This window comes from Salmo trutta, chromosome 36, assembly GCF_901001165.1.
Source record: "Salmo trutta chromosome 36, fSalTru1.1, whole genome shotgun sequence".
NCBI lineage: Eukaryota > Metazoa > Chordata > Actinopteri > Salmoniformes > Salmonidae > Salmo > Salmo trutta.
This window is the reverse complement of record NC_042992.1, coordinates 33,780,166-33,802,254: the sequence shown is the minus strand read 5'-3', so window position 1 is coordinate 33,802,254 and position 22,089 is coordinate 33,780,166. Positions and strand designations below refer to the sequence as shown.

At 41.6% G+C, this 22,089-nt stretch overlaps 1 protein-coding gene and 1 long non-coding RNA gene across 3 annotated transcripts; one reads left to right on the top strand and one right to left on the bottom strand.

Annotated features, from left to right (window-relative positions):
* Positions 1-558: 558 nt before the first annotated feature.
* On the top strand, positions 559-1,286 carry LOC115176202 (uncharacterized). Its single transcript, XR_003872173.1, has 2 exons — positions 559-665; positions 894-1,286. It is a non-coding gene; the product is annotated as an uncharacterized LOC115176202 (long non-coding RNA).
* Positions 1,287-7,737: 6,451 nt separating this feature from the next.
* On the bottom strand, positions 7,738-19,373 carry LOC115176158 (uncharacterized). Of its 2 annotated transcripts, XM_029735990.1 has the most exons (8): positions 18,532-19,346; positions 15,327-15,529; positions 13,020-13,124; positions 12,845-12,937; positions 12,504-12,614; positions 12,233-12,356; positions 10,255-11,727; positions 7,738-10,071 (listed from the first exon to the last, which is right to left on the bottom strand). In XM_029735990.1, the coding sequence occupies exons 1-8, from the start codon at positions 18,869-18,871 to the stop codon at positions 8,183-8,185; spliced, it is 4,338 nt and encodes a 1,445-aa protein (XP_029591850.1). In that variant the 5' UTR covers positions 18,872-19,346; the 3' UTR covers positions 7,738-8,182. The 2 variants fall into 2 exon arrangements, with proteins under 2 accessions (XP_029591850.1, XP_029591851.1); XM_029735991.1 differs by lacking the exons at positions 7,738-10,071; positions 10,255-11,727; positions 12,233-12,356; ... (1 more) ...; positions 12,845-12,937; positions 13,020-13,124 and having other exon boundaries at positions 15,215-15,529; positions 18,532-19,373.
* Positions 19,374-22,089: the final 2,716 nt, after the last annotated feature.

Below are 22,089 nucleotides of genomic sequence, written 5' to 3'. Positions count from 1 at the left end.
AAGACAATGCTAGACCTCATGTGGCTGGAGTGTGTCAGCAGTTCCTGCAAGAGGAAGGCATTGATGCTATGGACTGGCCCGCCCGTTCACCAGACCTGAATCCAATTGAGCACATCTGGGACATCATGTCTCGCTCCATCCACCAATGCCACGTTGCACCACAGACTGTCCAGGAGTTGGCGGATGCTTTAGTCCAGGTCTGGGAGGAGATCCCTCAGGAGACCATCCGCCACCTCATCAGGAGCATGCCCAGCCGTTGTAGGGAGGTCATACAGGCATGTGGAGGCCACACACACTACTGAGCCTCATTTTGACTTGTTTTAAGGACATTACATCAAAGTTGGATCAGCCTGTAGTGTGGTTTTCCACTTTAATTTTGAGTGTGACTCCAAATCCAGACCTCCATGGGTTGATAAATTGGATTTCCATTGATTATTTTTGTGTGATTTTGTTGTCAGCACATTCAACTATGCAAAGAAAAAAGTATTTAATAAGATTATTTCTTTCATTCAGATCTAGGATGTGTTGTTTAAGTGTTCCCTTTATTTTTTTGAGCAGTATATTTGAAGGTTGATATTTCAGTATATTTGAAGGCTTTATATTGTTTTTTCAGATGATGATTATAATGGCAATCATAGGAGTCATATGTGTTGGAGTTGTCTTCTGTAAGTACCATATATATCTACATTTTCACTTACAGACGAAGTCTGCTTCACTCGATTCTCACACAAAACAACATATGGAAAAATGCTTTTAGACAGTTTTGTGAAATTGTGAAACACATGCGCATGTAATTTTGTATTGCTGTAGCCTAGTAGTCTGATGTTCAAAGTAGGAAACAACTGTTTACTCTGTGATATTTACATGGTCTCTTTCTCATCTTCTCCCTGCAGTGTATTTCTATTATTGAGCTGGTCTCTTCAGGGACGGACAACAAGCGCAAGACGAGATACCAGAATGAAGCCAAATCCACGCTCAATTCCCTCTACTCCTCCTCTCCTTCATCCCTCTCTTCTTACCGATGCCTTCCATCCAAAACCACCATGCTCTTGTAGACGTTGGCGCAGTGCCTCTCCCTCTTCTTTCTTCACGGTCGCTCTCTGCCGTTGTGTCCTTGAGCAAGGTACTTAACTTCTACAATTGCTCTGGCGGCGCTGCTCTGTGGCTGACGCTGTGCTGCTCCGGACATTGTGGGTGTGTGTTGGTGTGTCAGGTTTGGTATTGTGACAGCAAATCGATAAACGTCTGTTGTTAAATGGACAATAAAGTATCTATTCTATTCTGTTGTTGGCGCTTTCTCCAACTCTCTTTTTTGTCTCTCTTCACCCCCCATTTGTAAGTGTGTTTTCCCTTCAAAGTCCAATGTATGTGCTATCCCAGAGGGCTTATCACATTTATGGACTGTATGGACTTCTCTAATACACTACCGGTCAAAGGTTTTAGAACACCTACTCATTCAAGGGTTTTTCTTTATTTTTTATATTTTCAACATTGTAGAATAATAGTGAGGACATCAAAACTATGAAATAACACATATGAAATCATGTAGTAACCAAAAAAGTGTTAAATAAATCAAAATATGATTCTTCAAATAGCCACCCTTTGCCTTGATGACAGCTTTGCTCACTCTTGGCATTCTCTCAACCAGCTTCACCTGGAATCCTTTTCCAATAGTCTTGAAGGAGTTCCCACATATGCTGAGCACTTGTTGGCTGCTTTTCTTTCACTCTGCGGATCGACTCAACCCAAACCATCTCAATTTGGTTGAGGTCGAGGGATTGTGGAGGCCAGGTCATCTGATGCAGCACTCTCACTCTCCTTCTTGGTAAAATAGCCCTTATACAGCCTGGAGGTGTGTTGGGTCATTGTCCTGTTGAAAAATAAATTATAGTCCCACTAAGCCCAAACCAGATGGGATGCCGTATCGCTGCAGAATGCTATGGTAGCCATGCTGGTTAAGTGTGCCTTAAATTCTAAATAAATCACAGACAGTGCCACCAGCAAAGCACCCCCACACCATTACACCTCCTCCTCCATGCTTTACGGTGGGAAATACACATGCAGAGATAATCCGTTCACCTACACCACGTCTCAGAAAACGATGGCGGTTGGAACCAAAAATGTCAAAACTTCCACCATTGCTTGTGTTTCTTGGCCCAAGCAAGTCTCTTCTCATTATTGGTGTCTTTAGTAGTGGTTTCCTTGCAGCAATTCGACCATGAAGGCCTGATTCAGTCTCCTTTGAACAGTTGATGTTGAGATGTGTCTGTTACTTGAACTCTGTGAAGCATTTATTTGGGCTGCAATTCCTGAGGTGCAGTTAACTCTAATGAACTTATCCTCTGCAGCAGAGGTAACTCTGGGTTGTCCATTCCTGTGGCGGTCCTCATGACAGCCAGTTTCATCATAGCGCTTGATGGTTTTTGCGACTGCACTTGAAGAAACTTTCAAAGTTCTTGAAATGTTCCGTATTGACTGACCTTCATGTATTAAAGTAATGATGAACTGTCATTTCGCTTTGCTTATTTGAGCTGTTCTTGCCATAATATGGATTTGGGTCTTTTACCAAATAGGGCTATCTTCTGTATACCAACCCTACCTTGTCACAACACACCTGATTTGCTCAAACATATTAAGAAGGAAAGAAATTCCACAAATTAACTTTTAAGAAGGCATACCTGTTAATTGAAATGCATTCTAGGTGACTACCTTGTGAAGCTGGTTAAGAGAATGCAAAGCTGTCATCAAGGCAAAGGGTAGCTATTTTGAAGTATCTCAATTATAAAAAATAAAAAAAATGATTTGTTTAACACTTTTTTTGGTTACTACAGTACATGATTCCATATGTGTTATTTCATAGTTTTGATGTCTTCACTTTTATTCTACATGTAGAAAATAGTACAAATAAAGAAAAACGTTTCACCAGTAGTGTATATTGAGGGGGGAAGGGGGGAGACTAAGGAGAAACAAAGAGGCAGAAGGCGCTACTATATGGAGAAAGGGATAGAGCTGGAACAACGGGGGAAATGAATATTGTTACCAATGAGAACCCCTAGATTGGCCCATGTTGAATGAAATTCCCTCCTTTTTACCCCCAATCTTCTATGTTTTTCAAATGAATATGATAGGTATTTTTTTGTCATGTTAACCAACTTGTTTGGTATTATAGTTGTCTTTTGATATCCACATGTCCTTTGTCTTTTTCTCTCTGTTAAGACCTGTATACATCCCCCCAGTCTAATCTCACTGTAAAAAGGCACAATAATAGTAAAGAAAGACAACAGGACATGAGAAATGATTGAGTTACAAATAAAGGGGATTAGAAATAATGCAAACAATTAAATTGATGGAATAATAAATACTAGAATGGTCATGAATCGTATGATGGTCCAAAGGTCAGCCATATTGGTCAGGGAGTTGGTCAACCATGGTTTGCCAGTGCTGTGTTAAGATAGTGTGTAAAACAATGAATGTGAAGAATATATCTGCTCTGTATTATGTGTTAGCCAGCCAGTTAGTTTGGGCTATTATGGAGAGCAAAGGCACAACTCCAGAGATAAATAAGTGGTGCAGCAGTGTCACATTTGGTAGCCTGCCTAAATCAATTGCAAAGCTTAGCCAACTTTGCTCGATAGGCATTCACCATTACGCCACTAGGTGGCACAAAAGGATCTCTCCCAAGACTGATCTATTTGAATGACGGGCGCAGGCCCCTACCTGGGAGAACACTACACTGACTAACTACATCATGTCCATGCATCATGCTTAGTTTGGGAAATTGATTTTTGTGTCTAGACAATTGTCTTCCTATTCGGAATCGGACGAAAAAGGTTACAGAATCATAAACTGACTATATTCTACCAACAGCTATGCTGTAATCGTTTGCAAAAAAAAATTCTGCTAGCAAGCCAGGCATCACTTTAACTTTTTTTTATACAGGGCTCTAGAGTGATGCGGCTACAAGAGTGTTCCGCCACTCAGTGGCGACACGTCGTTCAAGGCAGGTGGGGTTTTTGAGCCCCACATTTTTAGCACATTTCCTGAGCCATACATTTCCTGTTTTGCATGTTATTTTGGCATTAATACGTGTCACATCAGTTTGCAAACAATGTAAAAAAAAAATATATATATATATATATATCATTGAGTTAATAAAGCTGAATACAAACATGATCTCTTTTTTGTTTTCTTGAGTAAGGCAGTTGCAAAATGCAGATGTTTCAGCCTAGCTCAGTGCTTTCTGTGGTGGTGTGACAGCAGTTGAAAATACGGAGCGTTGGGCCGTGATTGGCTCAGTGTTCTGTCACTCATGGCGACACAACTCAGAACTGTAAAATCTGACTTTGAGTTCAAGACAACTGGGTACTCAGGACAAATGAGCTACGACTAGGAAAATACGTTTTCAACGTTCATCCAACTCGGAATTGTAAATTCAGAACTCGGGCCTTTTTCTTGAGCTACGACCTGAAGATCACTGACATCATCATGATTCAACCTTTTTTTCCCTCTTGAGTTCCCAGTTGTCTTGAAAGCGCCATAAATCCAGAAAAGGCCAGACTTTGATAACAAAATTTGCCCACGATGGACCGCCACGCCATCTTCCTGTTCAAGTGAGTACAACACAACAAGGTGAGTCCAAAAATGTCTTGTGGCGGCTGAAACTTGGCCACAAGTGGATCTTCCAGCAAGACAATAACCCCAAGCACACATCAAAATCCACAAATAAGCAGATCAGCTTTAATATTCCAGATAGCTTGTGGGTTCTTATCCATAGAGATCATATTATATTACCAGAGAACTGTCATAATCCATCAAAGTTCCATAATGAGGCCAAAATGGAAGTAATCTTGGTCAGGGAGAAATCCAAAACCAGTTTAAATAGAATGAATGGCAGTAGAGCAGCGTTTGTCAAACTCGGTCCTCGGCACCCCAAGGGTTTTTTCCCTAGCACGACACAGCTGATTCAAATAATCATCAAGCTTTGATCATTTGAATCAGCTGTGAAGTGTCAAGGCAAAAACAAAAACGTGCACCCCTTAGGGTCAAGACGAGTTTAGGAAACGCTGCAGTAGAGGCATAGGTGATGCATTTCCTGCTTTTACTTATGCAGGAAAATAAAAGTAAGGCATGTGACGTTTCTGTATAAATAGCCAACAAAAATATGAAAACAGACCATAGATGTCTCAGATTTTGTTTTTTTGTAAAGCTGAGAGTGCTATTATATGATACAATATTAGTACTTGTTGCATTTAAAATTTGTTTAAGTCCTATCATCAATTGATTTCAGCCAGTCTATGGCTGTGGATTGACTGAATAGTTTGAATATCATTTTGGCATATTGGCAGTTAAATAAATTAATGGAATCATTCCTCTAAAACTGTCTGGCTAACACATAATATATTGTGTAAAACAATGGATTATCACTCCCTGACCAACATGGCTGACCTTTGGACCATAAGATTCATTCCATTCTAATTCCTAATTCTATCCATTTAAATTTGTGCATAATTTCTAATCACCTTTGCCCACTCCCCCCATTGCATGTCCATAGATTAACTCATCTTCCCAAGTATAACGCCATTTTGCAATGGTCATCTCAGTCTCCAGACTTGACAACCTGTGGTTTAAATTGAAAAGGGCAGTCCATAAACGCAGATGAAGGGTATCAAGGGTCTGGAAGGATTCTGTATGGAGGAATAGTCAAGATCCCTCCCGATGTGTTCTAAAATGTTCTATGAGTTGGAGAGAAATGTTCAGTGTCGTTATCCTCACAAGGTGAGGCATTGAAAACAGGGGTGTTAATCATTTTGACCCCTACCTTTGAGGAAAACAATTATTACTTGTTAAACAAAATGTCTTTACCTGAGCAATTGTATTAGTAAAAAATATAATTTTGCAACAAAAGAATGTGCACACTATAGCTCAGTATTTTATTTATTTTAAACAGTCGTTATTGCTTATCTTTATCAAAAGGTGTCAATTTCAGACCCCACTGTAGTTTGAATTTCTCCTGAGCCTTGATTATACTAGCTGTTCACCCTACACTTACAGGATATAGGCTATGCTTATAAACCATTTAATCATATTCCTCCCAATAACAAGAAGAATAATCCTTTATGACATTTTTATTTAGGTACCCAAAAAAGAAATGCAGGCAGACAGGAAACCCTTTCAACACCTGGCACAGTGATTTATCTTGGAATAAGAATAATAATGCTACCTTCAATAAAGACAATACATTAATGCTATAAAAACATCAAGCTAATGCTCATCAAGGCCAGTGTCGGAGGTAACGCGTTACAGTAATATATTACTTTTGTGAGTAACAGAGCAATATAACCAGTCCTTTACTTTCATCATCATCATCATCATCATCTCTCTCAGCGTGTTATACACTGTGTACAAAACATGCTCTTCCCATGAAATAGCATTCACCTGGTCAGTCTATGATCCCTTATTGATGTCACTTGTTAAATCCACTTCAAATCAGTGTCGATGAAGAGGAGACGGGTTAAAGAAGGATTTTTAAGCCTTGAGACAATTGAGGCATGGATTGTGTATGTGTGCCATTCAGAGGGTGAATGGGCAAGACAAAAGATTGAAGTGCCTTTGAACGGGGTATGGTAGTAGGTGCCAGGCACACCGGTTTGTGTCAAGAACTGCAACGCTGCTGGGTTTTTCAAGCTCAACAGTTTCCCGTCAAGAATGGTCCACCACCCAAAGGACATCCAGTCAATTTGACAACTGTGAGAAGCAGAATCCCTGTCCATGCCCTGATGAATTAAAGGTGTTCCTAATGTTTGGTATACTCAGTATATAAACTCAGAGAGGCTGGACTGAGGGCTTGTAGGCCTGCTGTAAGGCAGGTCCTCACCAGACATCACTGGCAACGACGTCGCCTACGGGCACAAACCCATCGTCGCTGGACCATTCAGGACTGGCAAAAAAGTGCTCTTCACTGACTGAGCTTGTTGTCATTGCAGGCAATCTCAACGCTGTGCGTTACAGGGAAGACATCCTCCTCCCTCATGTGGTACCCTTCCTGCAGGCTCATCCTGACATGACCCTTCAGCATGACAATGCCACCAGCCATACTGCTCGTTCTGTGCCTGATTTCCTGCAAGACAGGAAAGTCAGTGTTCTGCCATGGCCAGCGAAGAGCCCGCATCTCAATCCAATTGAGCACGTCTGGGACCTGTTGGATCGGAGGGTGAGGGCTAGGGCCATTCCCCCCCAGAAATGTCCGGAAACTTGCAGGTGCTTTGGTGGCAGAGTGGGGTAACATCTCATAGCAAGAACGGGCAAATCTGGTGCAGTCCATGAGGAGATGCACTGCAGTACTTAATGCAGCTGGTGGCCACACCAGATACTGACTGTTACTTTTGATTTTGACCCCCCTTTGTTCAGGGACACATTATTCAATTTCTGTTATTCACATGTCTGTGGAACTTGTTCAGTTTATGTCTCAGTTGTTGAATCTTATGTTCATACAAATATTTACACGTTAAATTTGCTGAAAATAAACACAGTTGACAGTGAGAGGACGTTTCTTTTTTGCTGAGATATATATATAGCAGCTGTGTCATATGAACCCTACACAAAATGCATTGTAGTAGTCATACCTCCTCTGTCCTTGACCTTTCCTAAATAAGTCCATTTAACACACTGACTGACGTTAGAATTTCGATATGACAATCAAGAGTGTGTTCTAAGCACTTTTAGGAGGACATGCATTCCTTTTTTTCCCACGCTGCCCTTCCTTCACCCGACAGTTGACTAACGGCCAATCGAAACACCTAAACTATATTGAAAATAATTTCACACATATAATAACAATAGACGCAGTCTAAAGACCAGATTAAATTCACAAGTCTGATGGGTGACAATATCAGGCTATCAATTGTAATTGTGAATGAAGGATTCAGCACCTAGGATAGCGCCTTAGGGGTGGCTTTGCTCATCTGATACAGGTAGGCCTATAGTGGAGCTCCATGGTGCTGAATGGACAGCGGCAGAAAGAAAAGAAAGAAAAAAAACACAATCCCAACAAGTAATATGTAATATACTACTTTTCATGCAACAATATTGTAACGTGACAAGATGAATTTTCTTAAATGTAACAATAGATTACTTTTCTAAGTAATGAATCCCAACACTGATCACGCCACACAAATCCCCAACATTACAATGATGTGTAATGTAGGGGAGTGTAATGTAGGGGACTTGTGTGGCTATATAAACACGACTTGTTTTTTTGGTGTACCCTCAAAAGTGCTTTACGGTTGAACGCCATGCCACATGCTTGACATTTGAACGGCTTCTCTCCAGTGTGTATGAGCATATGTCGTTTTCTATCTTTGCTGACATAAAAGCGTTTATCGCACACTGTGCATGGATACGGCCGCTCCCCCGTGTGCCTCCGCAGATGCTCCTGCAGCTCACTCTTCTGCCTACAACCTTTGCCACATTCTGGACACTTGAATGGCCGTTCTCCAGTGTGTGTCCGGGTGTGTATCCTCAATTCAGCCGTAGATTTGAAACCCTTCCCACAGAGGTCACAGAGGAATGGTCTCTCGCCAGTGTGCATTAACATATGCCTTCTTAACCATACCAACTGAAAAAACTTCTTCCCACAGTCTGGGCAGATGAAAGCAGCATCTGTGTGATGCAACATGTGTTGTTTCAATAGCTCTTTTCTCTGGAACCTTTTCCCACAAGTGGAGCAAGCGTGGGGTTTTCCCTCGACATGACTCTTCGAGTGTGATTGCAGTAGTTTTTCACTCCGGAAACCCTTTCCACACTCGGCGCAGAGGAACGGTTTCTCCCCTGTGTGAATTCGCTCGTGAATAGTCAGGGTATACTGTGTTCGGAATAATCGCTGGCACACTGAGCACTGGTAAGGAGTGGACTCGTTTCTTTGATGTAAGCGCAGCTCAGTTAACGAAACAAAAGTCTTCTGACAAGAAGGACAGGGGAACGGTCCCGTAAATTGATGAGTACGACTGTAGTGACTCTTCAGGTCCATGCCCTGTGAAAAGATCTCTTCACAAAAGGTGCACTTCAAGACGTCAGGGCACTTGTTGAGACTTTCCTTTTGGTGTGAAGCAATGTGCCTTACCATTGTAGCTTCAAATTTAAAAGTCTTATGGCATAGAGGACATGCTTTAGGAATTGTCTTTTTATTAGAGGACTGTGCTGTAGTGGTGGGGGCTTGAGAGATTGGTGGTTCCTGGGTTGCTGTACTGGAAGGCGGAGGAATGTCATTTTTATTTTCCCTTGGAGCCAGTGACCATGCTGGCTTAGTCCCATGTTTGTAAACTCTTTCTAACCGACAACCTCTTTTATTCTGCTGGTGTCTCTTCCTTTGACTGTGGGATACAAAAGCCTTCAAAGCACTGGGACACTTAAAGCGGCTCTTGTCTGGGGCGTGATGGTGAAGATAGTGGCTTTTCAAACTAGACGTTTGTGAAAACGTTGCATGGCATACAGGGCATGTTTTGGAATGATTTGCATTTAAGGAAAGTTCTGGAATGATGCGAGCAGAAGGGCTTTTTGATCTTAGCTCCTTCCTTTTTTTGACGGCTTCACTTGTAGGACAACCTCTTTTATTACTCTGGTGTTTCTTCAAATCACGGAGGAAGGCAAAACCCTTCAGACAAAGAGGACACTTAAAAAGTATTTTGCCTTTGTGAAATATAATAAGATGACTTCTCAACATATATTGAAATTCAAAAGTCTTATGGCATAGATGGCATGTTTTGGGATCACTACTTGCGTTACTGGACTGTCCTGATATCCTGTCATTCTTTCCATGCTGGTGTTCATTGACCTCCTGTTGTTTCATCATCTCCTCACACTCATGCTGCTGATGTTTATGTAAGTCGTCCTGATGGTCAAAGCCTTCCCCACACTGGGTGCACTGGTGAGGGCTCTGCTCAGTGTGAGTTCGCATGTGTGTTGTCAAATCCTTCGCTTCAACAAAACTCTTCCCACATAAGGAGCAAATTTTGGCACGCTTGCTTCTTTTAGGAGACTGCTCTGCGGTATGGGAAACAGGACCAGGAGCACCAACTGGTGTTGGAAGAGAGAAGTACCATTGTTAGAAGGTTACAGATGTCACTCTCCCCCCTAACTTGAGCCTTGGAATACATTTTCCACACACAACACTAACTTAAATCTTGGAATGAATTATACACACACACACACCTTCCATACATGTCAAAAATATATTGTTTTTAAAAATGTTTTACTCACCTGTCATAAGACTGTTGTCATCAAGTTGGGTCAGCAGCACTACGGGCTGAAGTTCTAAATCAGACACGTCTTCAACCACATGTTGTTTTCTGCTGTCACTTTCATCCCCTTTTCTCTCTTCTGTTTGCTCTCTGGGGAGTGCCTTGACTTTCACTTTTCTAGAAGCCATTTTCTCATGTAGATGCTCCAGCTCTACAGAAGGCCCTTCATCCTGATCCGAAGACACGACTTCGCCATCTGAAACCTTGCCAGTTCCCTTGGAATCAGGCATATCAGGCATGTTGGCGAGAAATGTGTGCAGTTCAGAAAAGAACGGACAGGTTGCTCGGCCACTAATGCTTGGGTTCCTCAGTGCTTGTCTGTAGCTGTGCTTCATGTGCTTAATCTTTGATTGGCACTGCTTCCACGTCCTTCTGATGCCAATGTTCTTTAGCCGCTCTGAAACTTCACTGTACGCATGTTTTTTTCGGTAACTTTGCTCCATCATCTGAAGAACGTGTTTGTTTGACCACACGGAGATCAGCGCTTTCGTCCCCTCCAGGGTCCAGGTCCGCGTGTCATTGTCTGCCGATGTTGTGGAAGACATGCCTTCAACCATCTGTTTGCGACAATGTTTTTTGGGGGGGCTTTTCATCTTGCTGTCGCTTTGAGGGATGCAAAATGTTTCATCCTCCTTTTTCTCTTTGGTTTGCTCTCCGGGGAGTGTCTTGTCTTTCACTTTTCTGGAAATCATTTTTTCACGTTGAGGCTCCAACTCGACAGCCACAGAAGGCCCTTTATCCCGATCCAAAGACATGACTCCTCCATCTGAAATCTTGCCAGTTTCCTTGGACTCAGGCATATCAGTCACCGCGGCAAGAAATTTGTGCAGTTTAGAAAAGAACGGACACGGTCGGCTGCTTGGGTTCCTCAGTGTTTCTCTGTAGCGCCACTTCAAGGCTTTTATCTTATTGTGGCACTGCTTGGTTGTCTTTTTGATACCAAGCTCCTTTAGACACTCTGAAATTTCACTGTAAACATGTTTTTTTCTATAGCTTTGCTCCATCTTATGAAGAATCTGTTCATCCGACCATACAGAGATAAGTGACTTTGTCTCCTCAGGTGTCCAGCAGGTCCATCCAACCTCGTCTGCTGTCATCGATGATGTTGAGGACATGTCTTCTCCATCTACAATCTCTACCTTTAAAACATCATAAGCCAAGTCATGTTGCAGTCTCTCCTCATAGACGTTCTCTCCCCATTCCTCTGTCCTTCCATCCACCATTTCCACTGCCTTCTTAACCGTGTCCAAACTCATCCCCAGCTCCTTCTCTGCATTATCTTGCTCTATCAAAGTGTCCCTTTCATTTCTGGATGCACACGTGGATAAAGACTGGCTATGCGAGCGTGCTTCATCAATGTCCATTTCTATCCTCTCTGAGAGCGAGTGAGACAGTGAAGAGAGGATGCGATCATCAGCACCAGATGAAGGAGCTGAAACATTGGAAAAAAAGATAAATATTTAGTCTGCCAGTGATTGCTACATACATTTTTGGATTTGAATGATATATGCTATGATGATATGATTCTTGAAGAATATAACTTGTAAATGCCTCATGAGCTTAGTTCAACTGTCGTAGCCCATCAAAATGAAAATATACGTTTGTTTTACTCAATTTTATAGCCTCAAATCATGGTTAAAACTATAATTTTGGTATGGATGGTCAGTCCTTGTATCCATAGCTTTGTCTATGAATATGAGAGTGGTTACATTTTTCCAACTCCATCCCTCAGATGTTTACTAAATGAATATCTTGAAAATAGAAACAAAGCATAAATTCCCCCAGAGGCCTCGCTGCTTACGCCCATGATTCCTTTCAAAACAAATGGGAGCGTCTCCGCAACAGTTACACGTCCAGTGTAGCAGCCGTTACATTTAGAAACGTCATGAAAAACTTATTTGCCACTGTATGAAAACAGAGCTGGGAAAAAAGCCTACCATTAGTGAACAAATGGCCATGGCATCTGTTGTGCTGGAGGAGAGTCTTCAAAGGCCGAGGTTGAGTCACAGACTGTGCACACTCCTTCAGCACAGATGGAGCAGGTCTGAGCCAGGATACAGTCTGTGAAGGGGAGGTGGTTTAAAATGAGCAACAAATTCAATTCACCAAATGACAAAAGTAAGGTATGGTATGGTAGACTCCGCAATATAACAACAACTCTAAATCGGCCAAGGTTGCCACTATTGGCTCTTCGCAAATTGCACCTACCTGTTGAAAGGTTGGCGTTGGAAGCAACTTCTCCAGCCTGACGAGGAACTCCCACATCAGAGTCTGCAGTGCTGCGTCATACTTGGGCCCGAATTCTTCTGGAAAAACATCCTACAGGAAACAGAGTGCATCTGAGTGGTGTATAACAGATTAAACAAATGCCTTAATTGGGTGTGAGGCATCCTATTGACATCATTAGTAGCTATACAAGTCAACTCAATATTAGCTAATGCAGGTTGGGGTTCAGCATTACTGAGTTAGCCAGTAACAAGGACTTTGCTGTACAGTTTACCTCTTTGATTTAAATGTCTGTTTAGCAGAAACATTGTTCTCACACCAACCTGGAAGAAGTGTTCCCTCTCAATTGGGTCATCTAGAAGAGTTTGGACGAGTTCCAAGAAGTTTGATTCCGATGCCTCCACCTCTGTATCTATCTACAGCAAGTATACATAACACAGTTAGTAAATGAACCTAGCCAACAGAGTTACAAGGCTTGATCACTTGAGTGGCACTCGCCTCCTTCTCTCTATGAGTGATGATGCAGGTTCTCATCCTGCTCAGGTGTGGCTGGATGGTCTCTGGGTCGGCTGAACAATCAGAGCGACACAACTCCAGAACCAGCTGTCAACAACAAACAGGTAACACTGAGGCATTTTAGATGCAAACCAATCCGGCAGTGAGTATGGTATAAGAATGTTAAAGTAAGTGTTACACAGTATATAAATGCACTTACAAATGCGTATAATATTGAACCCTTATGTATCATCATGCATACTTATTTTCAATGGTTGCACAGTTAAGCAATAGTTATTTTCTCACTTTTGGGTGTGATTGCATTGTTGCTCTGTCCCAGGAACAGAAGAGGTTGGTTTTCATAATGTGTCTTGACCCACATTTGAAACCCTGATGCCCTGATCAAATTTACATCCAGGACATTACTGAATCCTCGTTCCTAACACATTACCCATATGGTTCGTTTTCAGACCAATAGCCCCACATTTGAAACCTTGATGATTAATTGGTACACTTGTTTATTCCAGGGATGAAAGCCTCATCTGAAGATCTCAAGCCATATTATTGGTGTGGTTTGCTGGTTTTGGAGAATTTCCCACGACTTTGTGAGATGTGCACATCTGTGAAACATGCTTGAAATAAAGACGACCTGGAACGTGCCCAGAAGTGTGTTGACACAGACATAACCAGAGTGAATTTACGAATGTGCCCTATCTCCCCTGATTTCAGAGCACTCTCGTCTGTGTGCCAGAGGGCAGAATAACTGATGAATTTACAAAACGCTCAACACCCGTTGAATATGGCCGGTGACAGTAAACATCAGAAAAAAGCTTAATTAAATTGTTGCCAGCAGCACAGTTACCAATGATCTGGATAACATGAAAACAGCGTAACCAGCTCGGCTAGGACAAGTAAAATGGTCATTGAGGTGCTCTCTCATTTATGTCTTGAAGTAGCTAGCAAGCTAGCTAACGTTAGCCAGTTAGCTTGACTGCCTTTGTGAGATCAGAAGTCTTGGATCAACCCTACTTCTAGGCCAAAGCGATCAGTGTGTGCTCTAAACGCTCCTAGAGCGAAACGCTCCGATTTACAAACGGACAATTTACGAACGCCCAGAGCGCACTCTGAGCTCTCTCTGACACTCCAGAGTGAATTTACGAACGCACCCATAGTGCGGTGCACCCATAGTGCATCGTGTAGAATCAGGATGGACATGGATATGAAAAGCGTGCAAAGGCCAGAAAGAAGAGATTGAGCGAAAGGAACGTTCACAAGAAAAAACATTTCAGAGGGTACATTCTCTATACAATTTGTTTCATTTTTGGATACAGAAATCCTGTTGATTATTTAGAAGGAAAGAAATTCCACAAATTAACAAGGCACACCTGTTAATTGAAATGCATTTTCGTGAAGCTGGTTGAGAGAAAGCCAATAGATATTTTGGATTTGTTCAACACTTTTGCGGTTACTACATGATTCCATATGTGTGTTTTCATGTCTTCACTATTATTCTACAATGTAGAAAATAGTAAAAATAAAGAAAAACCCTGGAATGAGTAGGTGTGTCCAAACTTTTGACTGGTACCGTACATGAGAGAAGATGACACTAAACTTCAATGAATGGTGGGTATGAAGAGCAAAACATTAAACATTGTGAGAAGATACCCCCACTGTTTCACCAAACAAAAGTATTACGGTTACCATTTCACACCAGAGCATTCCCCATACTTGGACCATCACAGAGAAGTGGTAAGTGTGTTGATATCATCTAGTAAGCGGTAATATGTTGTGAATGATGATTGAATAATGTCCTGAATGTAAATTTGGCCACGATTTCAAATGTGGGTCAAGACATCATGAAAACCAACCTCTTCTGTTCCTGGGACAGAGCACCAATGCAGATAACTAATTGTTCAACTGTGCAACTATTGAATAGAAGGTTGCATGATGGTACATAAGGGTTAATCTTACATGCATTTATTAAGTGCATTTAAACATTGTTAATAACTGGATGTAAATATTGGCTCACTATTTGGCAAACACAGACCAGTTATTGCACTATTTTGACCAATGCAATATAACTATTTATTCATGATTTATAATGCATTTACAAATGATGAAATGTTAATAACATAATTATAACCCCTTTACAAGTGGAACCTTATAGTAAAGTATTACCGGATTTGTTTTATTTTACCTTTCTTTTAACTGGGAGTCCCATTGAGACCAAGGTCTCTTTCTCAAGGGAGCCCTGCATGCACACAAATGTCACCCTACGTTCTACTTCAGTCATACCCCTCCATCTCTCACCTGTGCTCGCAGCCCCATGATGAGTTGTACTTTCTCTCTGTAACTCATCAGATCAGGGATCATCTCCAACACAGTGGTGACAAACTCCTCCACCAACCCGTAGTCCATTGTGTCTCTCCGCTGAACAACTTGCCATAGAGCTGCCGACACCAGCCGCAGTGGAGGAACCAAAAGACGCAGAGACGACAGAGGAAGAGGAAGACCTGGTAGGAAAGAAAACATTTGGTGACATTCCAGGCCATCTTTTATTGCGATTGTCACATACAGATTATCAGATTGTACACGTCATGGAGTGGTTTTGTTGCTGCGTAGCTAAATGTGGGTGGCAGTAGCCTAGTGGCTAGCCATCTACTGGACAGGTTATGTTCCTACTTCTACACCGTCATAATGAAACAGACATTTGTTAACTACATGAATGAAGGCAACTAAGATTACAAATAATAGAGCCTGCATTTCACTTATAAGTAGCCTACATATATTGAGAAGTGTCAAATAAATGTAACAACTGACCTATACTACAATCAATTTAACATAATGAAGCTTTGGTTTTCAGATGTAAGAAAGGTTTTTTAAGCCTCCCCACCTTAATTACCAAGAAATATCACAGTAGTGCCTTTCTACTTTCTAAATCCATCCTTCCTGTGGGATCAAGATTATATGGATTTTCTGCATTAAAACCAACCTAACCTAATCCTGATTAAAGGTCAGACTGGATTACCACATCCGTATTCGGAGGATGAGAATCTTATTTTTCAGTTTTGAAATACCCAACATTTAATCCAATTAGGGCTGTGACTGTCATGGAATTTTGGATGACTGTAATTGGACAGCCAAATGACCGAGGTCACCATAATAACAGTTCAAAAAACGTTGACCCATATTTTGTCCTCTCCTCCGCTCCTGACTGCATGTGCTGCTATAGAAATTCAATGGACGTCCCCATTCAATTCAATGATGGTGGACTGGCGGCCATTGCGAGTGTACACAGAGCAGCAAAGCAGGAAGTAAAATATGTGCTAAAATATGTGCTGTGATTTTTGGATTCAACTCAACTGACATTACAAAAAAATAAAATGCATTCTATTGAATGAACATTCTACATACAAACACTTACTCCATCATTTGCTCACACACACACACACACACACACACACACACACACACACACACACACACACACACACACACACACACACACACACACACACACATTTATACTGACTATCATCAAAAACGCTGCTGCTACTCTGTTTATCATATATCCTGATGCCTAGCCTAGTCCCCTTACCCCTCTATCTACCTCTATCGATGCAGTATCCCATCACATTGTAAATATGGTACTGGAACTGACCCTGTATATAGTATGCTTACTTTATCTTGTTCTTATTTCTATATCTTGTGTGTTTTTGTTCTAGCTTGCTATTTTTGCATTACATTGTTATAATTACTGCATTGTTGGGGTTAGAGCTTGCAAGAAAGGCATTTTTCACTGTAATTGTGCATGTGATTTTAAGGAAGCGTTCGTAAAATCACTTTGGCCATCTACTCCGATTTCAGTGTGCAGAATAACGGATGAATTTACAAACGTGCAACAACCGTTGAATATGACCGGTGTCAGTAAACGTCTGCAAAAAAACTATGAAATTGTTGCCGCAACACAGTTACAGTCACCAATGCTCTAGATAACATGAAAACAGCTCAACCAGCTCTGCTAGGGCAAGTAAAATGGTCAGAGTGAGGTGTTCTCCGTGTGTCTGGAAGTAGCAAGCTAGCCAACTTTAGCCAGGTAGTTTTGGTGCTTCAGCGAAACGCTCTGAATCTGGATTTATGAACTCCCCCTAAAACTTGAAATTATTGCATCACAATACCAGGCAGCCATTGTGAGTGTACCCATGAGTTTACCAGTCAAATTGCCAGGGTTAGAGGTTATATTCATTATATTCCTGTGTGCTGCTGCTGCATTGTGGTCATTCAGTCAGCTGTTTGTTAGCCTGCAAATTCTGACCCTATCGTTATACTTGTTGACACTACTGCACTGGGGTCTGAACGCAGTCATGGTTAGATTAAAACATTACGGAGCCGGCGTGAGATATGGGTCGGAAAATGTACCTCAATGCAGGGATGGGATGTGCCACTCAAATTTTATCTATATCCAAACTGATACATTGAGAGGATTGAAATACTGCTAGTTTTTCCAGAAAACATACCTTTTCGCCTTATTGTTGGCTAGCAGTAGCCACACTAGCCATTTAGGAATGGCACGTCATGTTGATCAACAAAGGAGCTGATTGGCTGACAATGCCATTCCAAAATGGTTGCAGTGACTACTGCTAGCTAGCATGAGGACGAAAAGGGCAGTTTCCCATAAAAACTAGCAGTATTTAAATCTTCAACGTATCAGTTTGGATATAGGTAAAATTTGGAGTACATCCCATCCCTGCATTGAGGTACGTTTTCTGACCGGGCCCTGCTGTTGTGTTTTTGAGCAAGGCACTTAATCCACCCAGGGTGCTGTGTGCACACTGTGCCTTAATGTGTGTGTGTGAGTGTGTGTGTGTGTGTGTGTGTGTGTGTGTGTGTCTGGGGTTTTGGGAAAGACTGAGGACGAATTTCCATTCTAACTAATCTTGCCCACCTGCCGCTCATCAAATCCGCAAAGTTTCTTAGGAGCTAGAAGCAGAACTGTCATGTTTGTCGGCGCCATCTTGCCATATCGAACCTATATGTGATACCAATTAAGCCTGGGGACAGGTTACATTCTTTACAAAAAGCCCAATACGGATGTTTTTTTTTTTACTAATTAGTGAAAATTAGCTAATCAAACCAGCTCTTAAAAAGATCTGATGTAAAAAGATCTGAAGTGAGGAAAACACCAATTTGTGGGGAAAATATCATAATTGGGCAACCTGTCTAAACATTGCCTTAAACTCTTGAAGATTATTATGTTGAGCTGTTTGACAGAGTTTACACAGGCAGCCACATTTTTATATATTTTTCCACTAATTAGTCTTTGACCAATAACATCAGATCTTTTCACATCAATATATATATTTTTTGAGCTTGTTATGATTGGTCCATTGAAAACAATATCAGAATTGGGCTGCGAATTCTAGAAATTAATATCGCGCCACATTTTTTTTTTTTTTTAAAGAAAACAATTGTCAAGTTTGACACTGAAACTATGAATGTAACCTGATTTTCTTACCAGTATCTTCCTCCTCGTCAGTTTCCTTGGACTCAGGCATGTCAGGCATGGCGGCGAGAAATTCGTGCAGTTCAGAAAAGAACGGACACGGTCGGCTACTGCTTGGGTTTCTCAGTGTTTCTCTGTATCTCCACTTCAAGGCCTTAATCTTGTTTTGGCACTGCTTCCACGTCCGTTTGACACCAAGGTCTTTTAACCGCTCCGAAATTTCGCTGTAAACATGTTTGTTTCTGTACGTTTGCTCCATCTTCAGAAGAATCTGCTCGTCTGACCATACCGAGATCAGCGCCTTTGTCTCATCCGCGGACCATGTCCATCCGACATCGTCTGCCAATGACATTGTCGATCTAGTTTTTTGATAGTAGCCTACAGCAACTAGTAAATGAGATAATACAAGGTTAATATTAGTGTAGCTAAGTCCAAAAGCTTTGGTCGTCTAAACAAAGTGGCGGTCTACTCCCTCTTTGGCTGGCTACTTCGACGTGACGTCATCTACAAGAAAACATGGTCGATTTCCAGGTGGGCTTTGCAGTCGTGCTGTGAATCTGCATTTTGCCAAATATGTTATAAATAGAAAGTAATACGAACTAACTTGCGTTTGATTAAAATGTATCAGTAAAACAGTCCCGAAGATGGCATCAATGTCTGCACACTGAGTTAAATTTTATCATAAGCGGGAAAAAAAACCTAGATCACCTTTACTCCACATAGAGAGAAGAATACAAAAGCTCGCCCTCCACTTGGCAAATTTGATTAACGCTTACAAGCAAAAACTCAAACAGGAAGTACCAGTTACGCACTCAATACGGAAGTGGTCTGACGAAGCAAACGCTAAATTAGAGGACTGTTTCGCTAGCACAGACTGGAATATGTTCCGGGATTCATGATGGCGCTGAAGAGTTTAGCACATCAGTCAACAGCTTTATTAATAAGTACATCTACGACGTTGTCCCCACAGTACATACATAGTTGATTTGCAAATACGAGCACTTTTGTTAAATGCTTTAGAAAATGAAACGTTGAAACGGCTTTTTATCTATCTGAATATTTTCTTCACTCTGTCTGTAGACAAGATAGATTATTGGCTGAGACCATACTTTAAAAAAAATATAAAGATTTGTATTGGTTTCCCCAAATACCTGAGGGGAAATGTCATTACTTCCACGTCATAAAATTTGCTATTTTAGTTGAAAAGGAAGGTGTTTTATATAACATTTCACATGACATTTGTGTTTTATAAAAAAAATTAAAATTACTATTTGTAAGTTTTATCATTGTCATGTCTAAATGTCTATATATGCCTTGATACTCAGAAACATCTATTTACCTAATCAAAATCTTAATATTTTACATTATTTTAGGAAATATCTTAAGAACATACATATAAAGTTCACATATGGGAAAAATCATCAATATCAATTGTAATTTAATACACCCTTTCCTGACTGAGTGTGGTAATGACAGAGTGTGGTGGAAATGACATTTCATATAAAACAACCAATGGAAAATTCCATTAAACATTGTCACAGTTGTACAGGTTTAATTTTATTGAAGATATAGAACAGACCATTCAAACCCCCCAAAAACAGCATATTTTATAACAATTTGGCATTAGGCATAAATACACATACAAGGTTGGAATCACTGGTTGACATTAAACACATGATTGTTCACTGGCTGCAGTCTATTGATTCAGACTCATGAGACAGGTGTGTGCTCACACAAGATTAGGTTTTGCCCTTAATGCACTCGATTGCTTAACAAAAACAAATTTCCTCCCAGACTGCGCCATCAAGCATCACATGCCGTTTTGTCACTGGATGAGGCTCAGGGACGAGCCCAAGCACATTCCCTGGTTGGTACCATACTGTACAATGTCCTCTCATTGGCCAAAATAAGCGGTTGACTCCCACATGACTTTTGACTAGAGCACAGCTCTCTGCATCAACATCTTGTATAATACCAGGGTAAGGGTCTTCATCCTATTTCACAACACACCACTTTCCAATCAGTCCCTCATATATGTCTGCAATGGGCTGATTTTCTCTAGGAGATGGCTGTGATGCTGTTCAAGTTTAAGTGGAAGGTTGTGCTTTGTCTGCCTCTGTTGAATTATCACGGTCTGTGGGCCAAAACAATTACATAGATTTGGAGTCATTTGAGGGGCAGATAGGTCATCATTGTGTAGCTGTAAGACTTAAGGTGATTTTTTTTGGGGGGGGGGGGGGGTGTTCCTTGACAGGTATGACTCCATAACCACTATTTTCTGGATAGCTGATCTTCTGTTACATTGGTTTATTTTCCTTTGTTTCCTTTTTCCCCCCTTTTTTTCCTCACTGGGATTTCAGTTCAACACTTTCTTTTGTCTTGAGGTATCTTTCTTTTTGTTTCTTAAGATACTCCTGGTATCCTATAGGATCTTGTTTGATTTTGTTTTATATACACTACATGACCAAAAGCATGTGGACACCTGCTCGTCAAACATCTCATTTCAAAATCATGGGCATTAATATGGAGTTGGTCCACCCAGTGGCTATAACAGCCTCCACTTTTCTGGGAAGGCTTTCCACTAGATGTTGGAACGTTGCTGTGGGGACTTGCGTCCATTCAGCCACAAGAGCATTAGTGAGGTCAGACGCTGATGTTGGGCGATTAGGCCTGGCTCACAGTCAGCGTTCCAATTCATCCCAAAGGTGTTCGATGTGGTTGAGTTCAGGGCTCTGTGCAGGCCAGTCAAGTTCTTCCACACCGATCTCGACAAACCATTTCTGTATGGACCTCGCTTTGTACACGGGGGAGATATCATGCTGAAACAGGAAAGGGCCTTCCCCAAACTGTTGTCACAAAGTTGGAAGCACACAATCGTCTAGAATGTCATTGTATGCTGTAGTGTTAAGATTTCTCTTTACTGGAATTAAGGGGCCTAGCCCGAACCATGAAAAACCGTTCCAGACCATTATTCCTCCTCCACCAAACGTATCAGTTGGCACTATGCATTGGGGCAGGTAGCGTTCTCCTGGCATCCGACAAAACCCAGATTTGTCCGTCGAACTGCCAGATGGTGAAGCGTGATTCATCACTCCAGAGAATGCATTTGCACTGCTCCAGAGTCCAATGGCAGCTAGCTTTACATCACTCCAGTCGACGCATGGCATTGCGCATGATGATCTTATGCTTGTGTGCGGCTGCTCGGGCATGGAAACCCATTTCCTGAAGCTCCAGATGAACAGTTCTTGTGCTGACATTGCTTCCAGAGGCAGTTTGGAACTCGGTAGTTTGTTGCAACCGAGGACAGACAATTTTTACACGCTACGTGCTTCAGCACTCGGCGGTCCTGTTCTGTGAGCTTGTGTGGCCTATCACTTCGCAGCTGAATCGTTGTTGCTCCTAGACGTTTCCTCTTCACAATAACAGCACTTACAGTTGATCCGGGGCAGCTCTAGCAGGGGAGAAATTTGACGAACTGACTTGTTGGAAATGTGGCATCCTGTGACGGTGCCACATTGAAAGTCACTGAGCTCTTCAGTACATGCCATTCTACTGCCAAAGTTTGTCAAT